This window comes from Salvelinus sp. IW2-2015, unplaced genomic scaffold (assembly GCF_002910315.2).
Source record: "Salvelinus sp. IW2-2015 unplaced genomic scaffold, ASM291031v2 Un_scaffold1139, whole genome shotgun sequence".
Taxonomy (NCBI): Eukaryota; Metazoa; Chordata; class Actinopteri; order Salmoniformes; family Salmonidae; genus Salvelinus; species Salvelinus sp. IW2-2015.
In genome coordinates this window covers 163,452-183,332 of record NW_019942750.1, presented here as the reverse complement: position 1 = coordinate 183,332, position 19,881 = coordinate 163,452, and the positions used below count along the sequence as shown (strand labels likewise).

The 19,881-nt window shown below is 44.2% G+C and overlaps 1 protein-coding gene across 1 annotated transcript in view; it reads left to right on the top strand.

Annotated features, from left to right (window-relative positions):
• Nucleotides 1-19,881, top strand: part of LOC112069869 (NACHT and WD repeat domain-containing protein 2) — a 72,178-nt gene that overhangs the window by 25,781 nt on the left and 26,516 nt on the right. Inside the window, exon 3 of the mRNA XM_024137248.2 lies at nt 17,738-17,854. Coding sequence (XP_023993016.1) covers nt 17,738-17,854 — 117 coding nt within the window. The remainder of the gene's footprint in view (nt 1-17,737; nt 17,855-19,881) is intronic.

Here is a 19,881-nt window from a genome sequence, read left to right as displayed (position 1 = left end):
TTCTAACCTACTTCCACCCCAGAAAGAGTAGGACCTACTTTCCACCCCAGACAGAGTAGACCTTACCTTTCCACCCCAGACAGAGTAGGCCTACCTTTCCCCCCAGACAGAGTAGGCCTACCTTTCCACCCCAGCAGGGTAGGCCTACCTTTCCACCCCAACAGATAGGCCTACCTTTCCACCCAGACAGAGTAGGCCTACCTTTCCACCCCAGACAGAGTAGGACCATACCTTTCCCCCCAGACAGAGTAGACCTACCTTCCACCCAGACAGAGTAGGACCTACCTTTCCACCCCAGACAGAGTAGGCCTACCTTCCACCCAGACAGAGTAGGACCTACCTTTCCACCCCAGACAGAGCTAGGCTTAACTGCTCTTCTTCCGTGGTTAACCTAACAGAGAAAGTTTCCCTAAAAGCTGTCTGAATTTAAACATATTCTGTTGTACAGAAAGTGAGTAGCTTAATCAATTGATAGTGACAGAATTAGAACACTTCTATTTATTATATCTTTTATTGTCTCCTTGGAGACAGAAGGTTGTATCTCAGCCTCTGATCGATGGGCTATAGGGGTTGTACCTCAGCCTCTGATCGCGGCTATAGGAGGTTGTATCTCAGCTCTGATCGATGGCTATAGGAGGTTGTACCTCAGCCTCTGATCGATGGGCTATAGGAGGTGTACCTCAGCCTCTGATCGATGGCTATAGGAGGTTGTACCTCAGCCTCTGATCGATGGGCTATAGGAGGTTGTACCTCAGCCTCTGATCGACGGGCTATAGGAGGTTGTATCTCAGCCTCTGATCGACGGGCTATAGGAGGTTGTATCTCAGCCTCTGATCGGCGGGCTATAGGAGGTTGTACCTCAGCCTCTGATAGATGGGCTATAGGAGGTTGTATCTCAGCCTCTGATCGATGGGCTATAGGAGGTTGTACCTCAGCCTCTGATAGATGGGCTATAGGAGGTTGTATCTCAGCCTCTGGTCGACGGGCTATAGGAGGTTGTACCTCAGCCTCTGATCGGGGGCTATAGGAGGTTGCTCAGCCTCTGATAGATGAGCTATAGGAGGTTGTATCTCAGCCTCTGATCGACGGGCTATAGGAGGTTGTATCTCAGCCTCTGGTCGACGGGCTATAGGAGGTTGTACCTCAGCCTCTGATCGGCGGGCTATAGGAGGTTATATCTCAGCCTCTGGTCGATGAGCTATAGGAGGTTATATCTCAGCCTCTGATCGACGGGCTATAGGAGTTGTACCTCAGCCTCTGATCGACGGGCTATAGGAGGTTGTACCTCAGCCTCTGATCGGCGGGCTATAGGAGGTTGTATCTCAGCCTCCACGTATCCATTTTGTAAATTTCGATCAATCCCTAGTTATAGAAAAGTTGACTGTCAAATAGCCTACCAGAATGTCGGAAATTATAAGCAGAAACATATCCAAATTAGGCGAAAACAAACAAATGCACTCCCTGTCAAAAAATCGTTACGCCATCTCTGACTGTAGCCTACAGCGCATGTTCTACATTAGCGGGTTCGGGTCGGGTGCAGCCCTCTGATTGTCACTTTATCACATCTAGTCAGGTGGTGTCGGATGGGTTATTAGCAATTGCTGGCAAACGAACAGCTGACCCGCGCACCGCTAATATCCCCTCAAACCAGGCTTTCAATATTGATCGAAAAGAGGTTTAATATTATTTAAGTCCCTGTCTTGTTGGCCCAAGTGTGTGTCTCTTCCCTTTGTTGTTTCTCCCTACCATGAATGAATTAGCCCCATTTTCCCCATGGCTCTCACCGATCTGGGATCATTTACATTGCAAATGGCTGGTGTGGCACTGCGCAGGGAGATTTTATCAAAAGATGTTTGTTAAACAAATCCAGGAGAGCCCCCGGAGTAAAGTCGCGGTCCGATTTTTCTGAGATTGTTCTTGGATGATTTGTCAAGCTTTTCCCTTTGGTATCCGACATGTGATGCTTTGTGGGGCCGAGGGACCTCGGAAACGGTTCCCGAAGCGGCACCAGCATGACCTAATGCAAATGACCTGCTGAGACTGTATGGTTTGATAGTCAACAGCTCACCCCTTTGAATGTACTAAACGTTGAGTGTCCTGAAGCGTTGGGTGTGTTTTAGGATTGTCGTTGATTGACACCTAACAGGGCCTCTTCTCAGGAAAACATTACAATAATAGGTTGTGCTGGCTTTTGTTCCAGACCAGCAAGAACACATCTGATGCAGGCAGTCAAGTGCATTTGCTTGACGACTCAAACTGAATTCTTCCACTGCTCTATGTTCGCTACTTACCTCAGTCTGAGACTGTTGTCGTTGAAGACCTTTGTGGTGATGTCAAAAAAAAATGAGGGGTGTTGTACAAAAACAACGTTATCAGCGATTGGATCATCTCGAACCAGTCAGAGTATCAAAGCCAATGTCTCTGGCCCAACCACATCGGTTTCTGGGACAAATGAGACGGTCTAGAACGTATTTCCATTCTAGTGTTTGGTTTTTGCTAGGCATGATGGGACCCATGTCGTTCAAAAAGTTATACTTTTGACTCATCTGTCGATAGAACATTCTTCCCGATAGTCTTGGTGATCATCCAGGTGCTTTTTGGCAGAGATGGGTCCCATTATGTCTGGAGAAAACATAATACTGCATTCCACAGTAAGAATCTGGTGGTGGTACAGTAACATGGTGGTACAGTAACATGGTGGTGGTACAGTAACATGGTGGTACAGTAACATGGTGGTGGTACAGTAGCATGGTGGTACAGTAACATGGTGGTGGTACAGTAACATGGTGGTACAGTAACATGGTGGTGGTACAGTAACATGGTGGTGGTACAGTAACATGGTGGGTGGTACAGTAACATGTGGTGTACAGTACAGGGACAGTATGGTGGTGGTACAGTATGACAACATGGTGGTCGGACAGTACAATGTTGGTACAGTAAGCATGGTGGTGACAGTAACATGGTGGTGTACAGTAACATGGGTGGTAGCACGAACCATGGGTGGTACAGTAACATGGTGGTGTAACAGTGGGGACATGTAACAGGTGTGGTACAGTAGTGGTGGTGTAGCAGTAACATGGTGGTCGTAATGGGGTCGTAGCATGGTGGTACACGTAACATGGTGGTGGTACAGTAACATGGTGTACAGTAACATGTGGTGGTACAGTACATGTGGTACGTAACATTGGTGGTGTAGCAGTAACATGTTGTGTAAGTACAGTGAGACATGTGGTACAGTCAACATGGTGTGTACAGTAACATTGGTGGTACCTACAGGTGAGACATGGTGGCGGGACAGTAACATGGTGTACAGTAACATGGTGGTGGTACAGTAACATGTGGTGGTACATAAGGGGGGTACATACGATGGTGGTACAGTAACATGGTGGTACAGTAGCATGCGTGGTGGTACAGTAACATGGTGTGGTACAGTAGCATGGTGTGTACAGTAACATGGTGTACAGTAACATGGTGGTACATAGCAGTGGGTGGTGGTACAGTAACATGTGGTGGTGGTACAGTAACATGGTGGTACAGTACATGGTGGTACAGTAACATGGTGGTGGTACAGGTGCTGGTGGTACAGTACAATGGTGGTGGTACAGTAACATGTGGTGGTACAGTAACAGTGGTGGTGGTACATTAACATGGTGTGGTACAGTAACATGGTGTATCAGTAACATTGTGTGGTACAGTAAACATGGTGGTGGTAAGACAGTGTGTACAGTAACATGTGGTGTCACGTAACATGTGGCTAACATTGGGTACAGTAACATGTGCGTGGTAACAGTTGCATGTGTACAGTAACATGGTGGTGTACAGTAAACATGGTGGTGGTACAGTAAACATGGTGTGGTACAGTAGAACGATGGTGGTGGTACAGTAACATGGTGGTACAGTAACATGGTGGTGGTACAGTAACATGGTGGTGGTGGTACAGTAACATGGTGGTGGTACAGTAACATGGTGGTGGTACAGTAACATGGTGGTGGTACAGTAACATGGTGGTGGTACAGTAACATGGTGGTACAGTAACATGGTGTTGGTACAGTAACATGGTGGTTGTACAGTATCATGGTGGTGGTAGTGTGATGGTTTGAGGATGCTTTGGTGCCTCAGGACCTGGACGACTTGCCTTTATAGAAGGAACCATGAATTCTGCTCTGTATCAGAGAATTCTACAGGAGAATGTCAGGCCATCCGTCTGTGAGCTGATGCTGAAACGCAGGTGGGTCATGCAGCAAGACATTGATCCAAAACACATAATCAAGTCTACATGAAAATGGCTAAAAGGCAACACATTTTAAGTTTTGGAATGACCTAGTCAAAATCCAGACCTAATCCCAATTCAGATGTTGTGGCAGGACTTGAAATGACCAGTTCCTGCTTGAAAACCCACAAATGTCCCTGAGTTAAAGCAGTTCTGCATGGAAGCGTGGGCCAAAATCCCTCCACAGTGATGTGAGAGACTGATCAACCACTACAGGAAGCGTTTGGTTGGAGTCATTACAGCTAAAGGAGGCACAATCAGTTATAGAGTGAAAGGGGGCAATTCACTTTGTTAATTAAATAAATAAAATAAGCATCCATTTTTTTGTTATTTGTGAACTCAGGTTCCCTTTATCTAATATTATGTTTTTGTTGAAGATCTGATAACATTCAGTATCAAAAATATGCAAAAATAGAGAAAATCAGAAAAGGGGCAAAGTGCCCCAAAGTGCCCCCTATATTGGCCATATACCACAAACCCCTGAGGTGCCTTATTGCTATTATAAACTGGTTACCAATGTAATTAGAACAGTAAAAATAAATGTTTTGTCATACCTGTGGTATACGGTCTGATATACCACAGCTGTCAGCCAATCAGCATTCAGGGTTTAAACCACCCAGTTTATAATTAAAAATGTTTCTATTTTCTACTCTTTCTCATCTTGTTTTTCATTGTTGGGGCCCGTTAGTAAGTATTTCACTGTCACTGTTGTTTGAAAAGCATGTGACAAATAAAAGGTGATTTGATTTGATATAAAGAAGTAGAGATAGGCCTTCTACGCAACTCTCCATTTGTGATTTTACACTGATACAGGAAAAGAACTGTTTGATACAGGAAAAGAACTGTTTGATACAGTAAAAGAACTGTTTGATACAGTAAAATAACTGTTTGATACAGGAAAATAACTGTTTGATACAGGAAATAACTGTTTGATACAGAAAAGAACTGTTTGATACGAAAAGAAACTGTTTGATACAGGAAAAGAACTGTTTGATACAAGAAAATATGTTGATCAGGAAAATAACTGTTTGATAACAGTAAAAGAACTGTTTGATACAGTAAAAAGAACTGTTGATACAGTATACTGTTTGATACAGGAAATAACTGTTGATACAGGAAAATAACTGTTTGATACAGGAAAATAACTGTTTGATAAAGAAAAACTGTTTGATACGAAAAGAACTGTTTGATACAGTAAAAATAACTGTTGATACAGGAAAATAACTGTTTATACAGGAAAGAACTGTTTGTACAGGAAAAGAACTGTTTGATAAAGAAAATAACTGTTTGATACAGAAAAAACTGTTGATACAGAAAAAACTGTTTGATACAGGAAAATAACTGTTTGATACAGTAAAATAACTGTTTGATACAGGAAAATAACTGTTTGATACAGGAAAAGAACTGTTTGATACAGGAAAAAGAACTGTTTGATACAGTAACAGAACTGTTTGATAACAGTAAAAGAACTGTTTGATACAGTAAATATACTGTTTGAATACAGTAAAATAACTGTTTGATACAGTAAATAACTGTTTGATACAGAAAATAACTGTTTGATAAGAAAATAACTGTTTGATACAAGGAAAAAAAGAAACGTTTGATACAGGAAAAGAACTGTTTGATACAAGAAAAGAACTGTTTGATACAGTAAAAGAACTGTTTGATACGTAAAATAACTGTTTGATACAGGAAAATAACTGTTTGATACAGTAAATTAACTGTTTGATACGTAAAATAACTGTTTGATATAGGAAAATAACTGTTTGATACAGTAAACATTTGTTTTGATAGAAGTGCTAATATCAGTAGGCACACAGTTACACACACACACACACACAGAAACACACACACTCATCAAACACACAAACACACACACAATTAAACACATCCGTCACACACACACCCATCAAAGCACACACACTCCCGTCACCACAAGAGATGACAATTACAATAGCAGCTCTCCCGCTACAGTTGTGGGATATTGTTTAACGGCTGTCAGTCAAACGTCTCTAACAATACCAGCTACTGAGGAGAGAGACAGACGAGGTGAAACTCGATTTCAGATTGTGTTGACTATTTAGGCACTCTGTGATGCAGTGGCTTTTGAAGTAAAAGAAATAAACGTGTCATTTTAGCTTTGTCGAAAGCCCGAGAGTGGGAATATATCCTCCGCACAAGGCGACGGCTTCAAAAAAAACACTTTCAGAGCTGAGCTGTGTTTTCAGAATTATTTAAGCCTCTCAAAGTGTTTTCTAAAGAAGAAAGCACGTCAACAATGTATCTTTCCTCAAACCAGCTTAGCTGTAGGCTTGATATGCAGACCTGCTTTGTTGTTCTGAGGAGTAATTTCAGTATAATTCTTTTAGTGCTTTCAAACACAAAACAAACACAATTCTAGGATCGAACGCTGTAAGACAGAAAAGGTGCAGTTTTCCTCGTCTTCCTTAACATGCCCTTGTTAACCAACAGATTTTCAGTTATGCTAAATTAAATTTTGCACCTCTAAGAGACGGGGTTGGTGAAAACTTGTTAAGTAGTTAGTAGAAAGCAGAACTGAAATTGAATGTGGATAGTCACGTACTGTATATTCTCTCTCTCTCTCTCTCTCTCTCTCTCTCTCTCTCTCTCTCTCTCTCTCTCCCTCTCCCTCTCCCTCTCCCTCTCCCGGCATTGCACCAGCGTCTCCGTTCGTTCACTAAAACTCAAAAGGAAGAGCGGTAGTGGCGGTTGCCGTCATCCAATTATACAATTATATATTATATACAGCCACTTAGCACACAGACAATTCAAAACCAGCCCCAAGATGATTTTCCTTTCCACCTTTGTCATTATAATACGGTAAAACCATGTCTTTCCTGCGCTTACATCTTCATTCTGGACCTTAACATGATGACCTTCACCCACGGGTGAGCCAAAATGTCAGGGGTTTACCTTTAATTGGCCCTACGTGTCAGCGACTGACAAATAGTTGGATCTGTAACATTAGTGGCTGTCTGAGCCAGAATGGGTAATTGAGAGATATTTTGTGGTTTTCTACCTCCATCTCCCTCCAGAGTGTCTCCGGCTGTGATTTAAAAAAAAATAATTCACACTGAAGCGGGTTTGTTGTTGATTTAGATGTAAGAGCAGATGAGTTAATTGTAGCTCACATTGATACGAGGTTTATAATATTGAATCGCATGCTTAGTAAAATACACCACACTATTGTTTGCGTTGGTAATTGGTAGATCAACAGTCATTAGATATGAACTGTATTTCAGGAGGTGGCATTTATTTATCAGTGTTATTTTGCCTCAGAGGGATTCTGTTGGTTGTTCTTTTCATATTTTCTGCCTGATTTCATACCCTTTCCTTCCAGATATGGAGGCCTAATCCTCAGTTCTAATAGTCTAACATCCTATAAAGAAAAAAAAATTGCTTATTTTGCACTTGACCTGCTGCGAGCGAACGCCTTTCAAGGGCACTAGCAAGCTGCTTAACTGAAGTTGCCTCGGACTCTTATGTAAGCTGCCACAACCCCTCCTACCACAGAGGGAGGGACGAGGGAGGGAGGAGGGAGGAGGAGGAGGAGGAGCGGAGGAGGAGGGAGCGGAGGGCAGGGAGGAGGAGGGAGGGAGGAGGAGGGGAGGAGGGGAGGGAGGGAGGAGAGCAGGGAGGGAGGGAGGGAGGAGGGAGGGAAAGGGAGGGAGGAGAAAGAGAGGGGGATGGAAAGAAGGATGTAGAGAGAGATACAGGGGTAGGGTGGGAAAAAAACTTCCAATAAATCCGGGTTTAAGAATTCCCGGAATCAGGAGGGAATAAGCAGGAAATCCAGGATCCTCAAAACAGGATTTCTGGAAAAACAGGGAATTTATTGGAAGTTTCCGTAATTTTACAACCCTATACTGGAGAGATGTATTGGTGCTTTTATATGATGTCTTCACTGTGTAAACCTTCCTTGGGATCTGAAAGGTACTATACAATGAAACATAAGTCATTATTATCATTATGGCTAATGGCGAGGAGACAGACATTGAGGACTAGAGATATGACACAGAGAGAGAAGTGGAGAGGGGAGGCACAGTGAGCAGGAAAGTGACAGATAAATAAGAACTCTGCAGAATGATTGAAACCAAAAGCCAATGTGGAACGTTCTCCATCTACAGTATACAGGATTCTCTCTTTCATTCACGCCTTCGTCCTAATCCCCCTTTCCAAACACCTCTACCAACTCTCAGAACTCCTGGAGAAAGTGTCACTATGTTTTCCTCCCTCCTCCTCCTCCTCATTCCTCCATCTCTATCTATCCATTCCCTTCTTCGCTCCGAGCCACACATCAGAGTCTGTGGGTCGGAGTGGGAGGGGAGGGGGGGGGGGGTATTAAATTAGAGCGGTGGCCTCCCCTACGGCGGTGGGAGAGCGAGATGACTAATGTCTTCATTTGAGTTTAATTACTGGGCCTCTGTCGAATCCCCCGCCTGCCGTACAATGTTCTGTTACACCTCTCCATTCTCCCATCAACACAGGGGTGTTAAGAGCTCATGAGCCCCCACCCCCCCCCCACCCCCCCATGCCAAATAAGGAGTCTGAGTCCATTATTGAATTGGTGTTGTATTGAGGGGTTTCATGATATTAACTGATGCCGTTTATTAGTGTACCTAATATGTCTTGATGGATTCATTTTGTCCCGTTTTTTTTTGTTGCGTTGGTTGTGCCGTTTATCGCAGTAGGCTTTGATTGTAGGATTTGTCTTCGTTATGTGGCTGTTACACTACACATTTGATTATTGCGCGAAGCGAGTAAAATACTATTGAGTATAACCTTTTCATGGAACAACACAGTACACTGTTAGGAAAAAAAGGTAGTCAATGGCAACGTAAACACTTGTCACTGTAGTGATACCCTGTAAGGTACGTCCATTGCACCATTAGTTAAAGGTACTGTAGGTAATTGAACCCTTGCAGTCCGTACCTTAAAAGAGGCAAAAGGTGCACATTTGCTTTTTTAGGGTACAACCACAGTGACTTTCATTCCTTTTAAGTTAAAAAATATATATATATCTTCTCTCGCTGCAGGAAGATGTTTTGAGTAGGGAGGTGTAAATAGAAATTCATTCGACTAAATTATATAATTACTCCTGTCTATACAGAAAATAAAGAAAATCATTCAGAATACTTCCTCAGAGAGCATGACTTAGCCACAGACGATGTTAAGCTTCTTTTAAAGCTGTGGGTTGTATCAAATCAAAAAGTGTGTAGGTCTACATGCCGAGTTGGGAAGCCTGCGATTTGGACCGGGTGCGTGGTAATAGCCCTGGTTGATTGTTGAGATGCGGCTGTCAGTGGAAAAGCGTCTAAAATATGTGTGACTATCATGTGTCTTCAGTATCATTTTGAAATGTTGAGACAAGAAGAGCGAGATTGGGGGGGGGGGGGTGAAGATATGTCTCGTCTCTCTCCAGAAAAAAGCTGTGCTGTCCCCCACCAATTCTTCCGCATTCATTATTTATTGTGTTAATTGTTTGCCCTTTGATTGTTTGTTGTTGATAAATTCCCGTTAACCAATGTCACAAGTAGTAAAATAACCATTATTCCCCGTCATTTAGTTACATACATTTCTGTTAATTCATGGATTAATTAGGCCCAAGTCATTTACTGGAAGTCAGGTGGAAACGTTGTTTGCACAACCTGCTACACTGTTGAGAAACAAGTTTTGATATTTCCACCCATCATTATGAGTTTTGTAAAAATAAAAAATAAAAAAACATTGTATTTGGTTTGAAGTGCTCCGTGTGAACAAGAAAGAAGAAAAAAAGTAGCCATTGTGATTGATAATATTTCCTCAAGATCTTTCCAACACTTTCCCCCTCGATAATCAGCAGGCCTCGGTGAAACAGAGCAAAATGTCATGCTCTGAGAATCTTATATATCCAGTGGAAACGTCCTAATTACCTGAACACAGCTAAAACAACTGTGACTGTCCAGAGCTCACTGGCGCAGGAAACTCTGAGGGCCCGAATAGGCTTGTTGATACAATGTTGCAAATTTGCAAGCCACAGTTTAGGGTTGGACCTTCATATATACAGGTGTTGGCTGACCTCATATATACAGGATGGGCTGGACCTTCATATATACAGGTGGTTGGGCTGGACCTTCATATATACAGGCATTGGGCTGGACCTTCATATATACAGGCGTTGGGCTGGACCCATATATACAGGCATTGGCTGGACCTTCATATATCAGGTGTGGGCTGGACCTTCATATATACAGGCATTGGGCTTCATATATTACAGGTGTTGGGCTGGACCTTCATATATAACGGCTATGGGTGGTGAGACCTTCATATATACAGTGTTGGCTGGACCTTCAATAATACAGGTTTGGGCTGGACCTTCATATAAACAGGCATTGGGCTGGACCCTTAGATATATACAGGTGTTGGCTGGACCTTGATATATACAGGTGTTGGGCTGGACCCATATATAACAGGATTGGATGACCTCATATATACAGGTTTGGGCTGGACCTTCATATATACAGGTGTTGGGCTGGACCTTGATATATACAGGTGTTGGGCTGGACCTTCATATATACAGGCATTGGGCTGGACCTTCATATATACATGGTGTTGGGGGACCTTGAAAAGGTGTTGGCTGGACCTTCATATATAAGGGTTGGGCTGGACCTTCATATATACAGGCATTGGGCTGGACCTGATATATACAGGCATTGGGCTGGACCTTCTATATACAGGCATTGGGCTGGACCTTCATATATACAGGCTTGTGGCGCGTGCCTTGGATGCGACCCTTTCTTAATAGGGATATTCATCAATTATAACGGCATTGGGCTGGACCTTCATATATACAGGCATTGGGGACCCAGTTAAAGACAGATCAAAAGGAGGTGTGTGTGTGTGGTGTGTGTGTGTGTGTGGTGTGTGTTGTGTGTGTGTTGTGTGTGTGTGTGTGTGTGTGTGGTGTGTGTGTGTGGTGTGTGGTGTGTGTGTGTGTGTGTGGTGTTGTGTGTGTGTGTGTGTGTGTGTGTGTGTGTGTGTGTGGTGTGTGAGAGAGATAAGGAGAGGGTGTTGTACACAGATGGTGCCTATCAAAACTGACCACAAATGGACAGCTATGTGACCCCAGCACAGTGGGTGAAAAGCACCTCTCACTGGCCACGCCCAGCACTGTGTTGCTTGCTATGGGTAGGACATGGGCACTTTAACATGGGCAGAAGCAGGCCTTTTGACATGGCAGAAGCAGGCCTTTGACATGGCAAAGCAGGCCTTTGACATGGGCAGAAGCAGGCCTTGACATGGGCAGAAGCAGGCCTTTGACATGGCAGCAGAAGCAGGCCTTTGACTGGGCAGAGCAGGCCTTGATGCGGGCAGAAGCAGGCCTTTACAATGGGCAGAAGCAGGCCTTTTAACATGGGCAGAAGCAGGCCTTTAACATGGGCAGAAGCAGGCCTTTGACATGGGCAGAAGCAGGCCTTTAACATGGCAGAAGCAGCCTTTAACATGGGCAGAAGCAGGCCTTTGACATGGGCAGAAGCAGGCCTTTGAATGGGAGAAGCAGGGACCTTGACATGGGCAGAAGCAGGCCTTTGACATTGGCAAAAGCAGGCCTTTGACATGGCAGAAGCAGGCCTTTGACATGGGCAGCAAGAAGGCCTTTGACATGGGCAGAAACGACAAGGCCTTTTGACATGGGCAGAAGCACGTCTTTTGACATGGGACAGAAGCAGGCCTTTGACATGGCAGAAGCAGGCCTTTGACATGGGCAGAAGCAGGCCTTTAACATGGGCAGAACAGCCTTAACCATGGGCAGAAGCCAGCCTTTTAACATGGGCAGAAGCAGGCCTTTGAGATATGGGCAGAAAGCAGGCCTTTAACATAGGCAGAAAGCAGGCTTTAAACATGGGCAGAAGCAGGCCTTTGACATGGCAGAAGCAGGCCTTTGACATGGGCAGACAGCAGGCCTTTGACATGGGCAGAAGCAGGCCTTTGAACATGGCAGAAGCAGGCCTTTAACATGGGCAGAAGCAGCCTTTAACAGGGCAGAAGCAGCCTTTAACATGGGCAGAAGCAGCCTTTGACATGGGCAGAAGCAGGCCTTTGACAATGGAGCAGATAAGCAGGCCTTTGACCATGGGCAGAAGCAGGCCTTTGACATTGGCAAGAAGCAGGCCTTTGACATGGGCAGAAGCGGCCTTTGACATGGGCAGAAAGCAGCCTTTGACATGGCAAAGCAGGCCCTGACATGGCAGAAGCAGGTCTTTACATGGGCAGAAGCAGGCCTTTGACATGGGCAGAAGCAGCCTTTGACATGGCCAGAAGCAGGCCCTATATAACATGGGCAGAAGCAGGCCCTTTACCATTGGGCAGACAGCAGGCCTTTAACATGGGGCCAGAGCAGGCTGCAAAGCAGGAGGGCGAGAGAATGCCACAATCCTTATTTGATATTGTTCACATTCCCTTTTCAACAAGTTTAGAATTATAAACTAATAGAAAACAGAAGTGAATAACTAATTGTGAGCACAGCATGGATCACATAGCAGCGGGCATGCTCGACCTTGAATAAACATAACCATAGACCACTTAAACTGGCACAACACTTCCACTAATGGGTGGCCAAAAATAACTAACTGAATGCCACACCCCCCCACCAAGCTATTCAAAATAGTCGGTAAAAATATTATATTTTGTAACCCAGGTTAAGAGTACTGTACCCTTATAATGTAGGTGTAACTGTTGTGTAAAGTCAACTTGAGTGAAATCTAAACCTAACAATTGTGTGGAAGATTATTAGACTACCATTTCACCTCTGCCTTCTTGACATGCCTTGCAAGGTATGGAGTTGGTTAGCAGTTAAAGATCCACACCTTTTTTTTAATTTTCGCCTAAAATGACATACCCAAATCTAACTGCCTGTAGCTCAGGCCCTGAAGCAAGGATATGCGTATTCTTGGTACCATTTGAAAGGGAACACTTTGAAGTTTGTGTAAATGTGAAAGGAATGTAGGAGAATATAACACAATAGATCTAGTAAAAGATAATACAAAGAAAAAAGAACTGTTCTTTTGTATTTTTTTGTACCATCATCTTTGAAATGCAAGAGAAAGGCCATAATGTATTATTCCAGCCCAGGTGCAATTTAGATTTTGGCCACTAGATGGCAGCAGTGAATGTGCAGTGTTAGACTGATCCAATGAACCATTGCATTTATGTTCAAACGTTTGTATCAAGACTGCCCAAATGTGCCTAATTTGTTTATTAATAACTTTTCATGTTTAAAATTGTGCACTCTCCTCAAACAATAGCATGGTATTCTCACACTGAAATAGCTACTGTAAATTGGACAGCACAGTTAGATTAAGCTTTCTGCCAATATCAGATATGTCTATATCCTGGGAAATGTTCTTGTTACTTACAACCTCATGCTAATCGCATTAGCTTACGTTAGCTCAACCGTCCCGTTTTAAGAGGTTTTTAAACTGCTAACTGATTGTTCTCTCTCCCCAGCTGTACTGCTCCTAGCCTGCATGTCCTCTACAACCCAGTCAATGAACACGGGCTAGACTCCAGCCCTTCCTGCCAATCATGTGGAAGATAGCTCCCCAGAGAGCTGTCAGTCAAACAGAAGGCCCCACCCACACTCCGTTTGCAGGGGATTATTAGGCCTGTCAGTTCTGTTATGCTCACTGCCAATGTGTCAGTCAAAGTGACTATTTCCTCCTTTGCTTGGCTTTCTGACAAGCCTGCTGACCATGATGGCAATCCTGAGCTGATAAATAGTCAATCGTTCTGGCTTCTCCGTCCTGTTGCTCCACCGACAAGTACTCAACAGTGAGATGAAATGGGGTCGAAGGACGGGGTCGAAGGGTCGAAGGACGGGGTCGAAGAACGGGGTCGAAGGGTCGAAGGACGGGGTCGAAGGACGGGGTCGAAGGGTCGAACCCGGGGTCGAAGGACGGGGTCGAAGGGTCGAAGGACGGGGTCGAAGGACGGGGTCGAAGGACGGGGTCGAAGGACGGGGTCGAAGGACAGTTGACACCTGAAAGCACCTAAGGGATAGTTTAGTGAAAATACTTTCACATGACCATCCCCTTGTATTGTGCATCCTCCCCCCTCATAGAATTCAAAATTATGTTTACAACCACAAATAACAATAACTGTAGTGACCAATGATTCGGTAGCGACCCTGGGTTTAAAAACGTCGACATCGACTTTATCATTTCAGCATGCTTTTGTGTGTCAGAGTCGATGTCACGCAGGGCTACAGGCCAGAAGGCTGAGGGTTCACCGAACCACCACAGACGAGCTCCCTCTCCCTGCCTGTGTCATCAAACTACGACCAGAGCCGTCTGCAGACAATAATCAGCGTGGGGGAAATCTCAGTTTCAACATTTTGATGCAATATTTATAATTATATAAAATATATGCATCAAAAAAAAAAATCCAATAACAGGTTTCTATGCCAACGCACCATACAACCGATACACGAACCATACTGACTTTGGACTCTTCAATATCATGGTTTGAGTTGTCAACAACACCACAATAGACTGTCAAGCATGGCAAACATGAAACACAATCCCTCTCTACCTTGTAGGCTTACCCAGTATCAAAGGCCTGGCTTGAGAATCTCTAAATGTCATTCAACTTTTTGGTGTTTTGTAACAGATGTCTCTTTCCATTCATCAAATGGCTGCTGCACAGTTTGGATGCTGGAATTATATTCTGGACGAACATGCGCAGGTTGCCTACAGGAGACTTCTGAAGTAGCCTAATCAGTAGTAGCCTAATCAGATTAAAACATTGTGACCTGGTCTGGTTGTGTTCATGCCACATATAAAAGGTAACACATTTTAAAAGTGAAATGACAAATATTTCGTCTATATTGAAACGTTAGGCTCTAGATGCATGAAGCAGGAAGCCGCTGGGATTGGAGAGGAGGCAGAGCGCGTGTCTTTCCTGAATAACAGGGCATGCTGGGAGAATATGTGGCCACGTCATTATAGGACGACTTGGGAGAATGATGATCTGCAGCAGACGGCACATCTCCGTATCAGAAGTAAAGATACCTCCAGACTGGCTTGCTACTCTGCCTTTCTAGACCTTTCTAAATGGAATGACTGGAATTAAATCATAATTCTGTTTTTGCACCCGTTATTCAAATCACATTTTCACTGCAGCCTAGAGTAGAATTTTGTACTCAGTTGAAAACAATAATTCATTTAATCATTGTATTGTGGTCTTGTAGGCTAGTCTAGTGAAGGATGTTTGTACTGTCCCTAAACAAGATTAATAGGGGCACTTTTTTTGAGCTGCGTGTCTTCACTGTTCTTTCATGCGCAATGATGCACCTGGCCTCTTCCATGCCTATCAGTTATTCCTATTGGTTCTTGTGGATTCATATTGAACATTGGTGCAGCTTTGAATGAGCTTAGAATGTATGTGTGGAATGTTAGCCTATTGGAGACCTGGACAAACGATCCACCTGCCACTGTTGTCACTATGAATGGTGGGTAGAGGACAGGATAGACAGTTAGAATGGTAGACTATATTGTCATTATAAATGGTGGATAGAGGACAGGATAGACAGTTAGAATGGTAGACTATATTGTCACTATGAATGGTGGATAGTGGACAGACTGGTAGACTATATTGTCAGTATGAATGGTGGATAGAGGACAGACTGGTAGACTATATTTCCATTTATAAATGGTGGATAGAGGACAGGATAGACAGTTAGAATGGTAGACTATATTGTCACTATGAATGGTGGATAGGACAGACTGGTAGACTATATTGTCATATGAATGGTGGATAGAGGACAGATGACGTTAGGATGTAGACTATATTGTCACTATGAATGGTGGATAGAGGACAGACTGGTAGACTATATTGTCACTATGAATGGTGGATAGAGGACAGACTGGTAGACTATATTGTCCTATGAATGGTGGATAGACAGACTGGTAGACTATATTGTCACTATGAATGGTGGATAGACAGACTGGTAGACTATATTGTCACTATGAATGGTGGATAGAGGACAGACTGGTAGACTATATTGTCACTATGAATGGTGGATAGAGACAGACTGGGTAGACTATATTGTCACTATGAATGGTGGATAGACAGACTGGTAGACTATATTGTCACTATGAATGGTGGATAGACAGAGACTGGTAGACTACACTGAGGTTCCAAACATTAGAACACCTTCCTCATATTGAGTTGCACCCTAAGAGCTCCCATTTTACTCTCCGACCTATTCCTTTTCTTCACATGTCACAAGCGAACATCCCTATTAACCATTACTCATCGTTAAATGTACCCATACTGCACCTATGAATGCAGGCCAACAGAGGGAACCCTGGGAAATGTAGGCCAACAGAGGGAACCCAGGGCCAAATGAAAGAAAGGTAGCCAACAGAGGGAACCCAGGGCCAACAGAGGGAACCCTGGGAAATGTAGGCCAACAGAGGGAACCCAGGGCCAAATAAGGGAACCTTGGAAAAGGTAGGCCAACAGAGGGAACCCAGGGCCAAACAGAGGGAAATGTAGGGCAACAGAGGGAACCCAGGGCCAACAAGAGGGAACCCTGGAATGAAAAATAAACAGAAAGCCAACAGAGGGAACCCTGGGAAATGTAGGCCAACATAGGGACCCAGGGCCAACAGAGGGAACCCTGGGAAATGTAGGCCAACAGAGGGAACCCAGGGCCAACAGAGGGAACCCTGGGAAATGTAGGCCAACAGAGGAAATCCAGAGTCTAGCATGCTCTCAGAGGCTGGGTTTGTCCTGCTTCTAAGGGGCGGCGACAGCAGAAACTTGGCATGGACACACTCACTTATGTGGCTCTCTCTTTCATTCTCTCTATCCGGAGGAGATTTCCCCTGCGGCGTGTTTGCACTTAGAATTATAAGCGCCAGCTACACTGATTTTGACAAATGTGTCAGGAGATCTCCCTCCTGTCGAAGCCAACACAGGTACACACACACAAACACACACACACACACACACACAAACACACAGAGGCCTTCTGTCGCTCTCCATTCTGCCTGTCCTCATTGCCCCTAGTGACAGAGTGGTATCTCAGACATAGTGAGAGTGTTTGAGAGCCAGGTGGGCACTGTTCTGTGTGTGTGTGTGTGTGCGCGTGCGCGTGTGCGTGTGCGTGCGTGTAAACATCCTGCTTGGTCCGTGCTCTAAGTCTGCTGTTCTCCACAGCAACAACCTCACAATGTCCACCATGGAAAAACATAGCTATTCTTCTATGGACCGTTTTCTGTGCAATACAACCGTCTGGGTGGGAATATGTCTATATGAACCTAATCTACACTATAACTAATTGGTCCAAAATGATTACTGGTACTAGGACCTTTGACCTTGTGAACAGGAAACGTAATGTTTACTGTATATGTCATGTGTTCTTTATTTATGGAATGTTTATTGTTCATTTGTCCTTTGTAGGTGGTGGACCTGTACTGGGGGATGGACCCAGAGGAGTGGGACAGTCCAGACCTGCAGCGTCTCAGGATGAAGTTACTAGAGGACTGTCTCCAGACGTCCGCCGGCCCATGTTTTGTTGTGGGTATTATGACACGTAAATTATCCTTTATAAGCCTTCATAACCACCCTGTTCATTACACACCGCTGAGATGTTAATTTGACTGTTTTGAGTTTGTGTTGTAACATGGTAGTTTGTCTGTCTGTATGTCCACCCACCCATCCACCCACCCACCCATCCACCCACCCACCCACCCATCCATCCACCCATCCATCCATCAAATTATTTAAGACTTTCTGCTCTCAGTTCGGTACGTGCAGTTTCAACAGGTTGTTGGTTCGGAACCTGTTGGTTCGGAACCTGTTGGATCGGAACCTGTTGGATCGGAACCTGTTGGTTCGGAACCTGTTGGATCGGAACCTGTTGGTTCGGAACCTGTTGGATCGGAACCTGTGGATCGGAACCTGTTGGTTCGGAACCTGTTGGATCGGAACCTGTTGGATCGGAACCTGTTGGTTCGGAACCTGTTGGATCGGAACCTGTTGGTTCGGAACCTGTTGATCGGAACCTGTTGGTTTGGAACTTGGATCGAACCTGTTGGTTCGGAACCTGTTGGATCGGAACCTGTTGGTTCGGAACCTGTTGGTTTCGGAACTTGTTGGGTTGCTGTGGAGAGAGATCAATATGATGACAGATGGGCTCAGGTTGTGGGTTATCAATTCTACTCTTCTAGATCTTACCAGGTCAGAGGAGGTAAAGACCCATTTTGATGGAGGCATGAGATTGTAATTGGGGTCAGAGCTCAGAGAGAGAGAGAGAAGAGGGTGATAGGATAGTGGATAGGAGCCTTGTCCCAGGGAGTCTGATATTGTAATGGGGTCAGAGGTCAGAGAGAGAGAGGTGTCTATCTTTGTACCCCCGAATTAATTTACATATCTTATATCTTCATATCTCTGCCCACCCAACCATCTATTCTCTTTCTGCATCTCTCTTTCTGCATCTATCTCTTTCCTCTATCTCTTTCTGCATCTCTATTTCGCATCTATCTCTTTCTGCATCTCTCTTTCTGCATCTATCTCTTCTCTATCTCTTTCTGCATCTATCTCTTTCTGCATCTCTCTTTCTGCATCTATCTCTTCTGCATCTATCTCTTTCTGCATCTATCTCTTTCATCTATCTCTTTCTGCATAGTTACTCATAACCCCCACCCCCACCCACACACACGATTGACAGCTTGCCTTGTGGATGAGCTATTGCACTTATCCCACTGGTAGTGAAAAGGAAGGTTATTTACCCCACTGGTAGTGAAAAGGAAGGTTATTTTACCCACTAGTAGTGAAAGGAAGGTTATTTACCCCACTGGTAGTGAAAGGGAAGGTTATTTACCCCACTGGTAGTGAAAAGGAAGGTTATTTACCCCACTGGTAGTGAAAAGGAATATTTACCCCACTGGTAGTGAAAAGGAAGGTTATTTACCCCACTGGTAGTGAAAAGGAAGGTTATTTACCCCACTGGTAGTGAAAAGGAAGGTTATTTACCCCCACTGGTAGTGAAAGGGAAGGTTATTTACCCCACTGGTAGTGAAAATGAAGTTATTTACCCCACTGGTTAGTGAAAAGGAAGGTTATTTAGCCACTGGTAGTGAAAAGGAAGGTTATTTACCCCACTGGTAGTGAAAAGGAAGGTTATTTACCCCACTGGTAGGAAAAGGAAGGTTATTACCCCACTGGTAGTGAAAAGGAAGGTTATTTACCCCACTGGTAGTGAAAAGGAAGTTATTTACCCCACTGTAGTGAAAAGGGAAGGTTATTTACCCCACTGGTAGTGAAAAGGAAGGTTATTTACCCCACTGGTAGTGAAAAGGAAGGTTATTTACCCCACTGGTAGTGAAAAGGAAGGTTATTTACCCACTGGTAGTGAAAGGAAGGTTATTTACCCCACTGGTAGTGAAAAGGAAGAGTTATTTACCCCACTGGTAGTGAAAAGGGAGGTTATTTACCCCACTGGTTAGTTGAAAAGGAAGGTTATTTACCCCACTGGTTGTGAAAAGGAAGGGTATTTTACCCACTGGTAGTGAAAAGGAAGGTTATTATTACCCCACATGTAG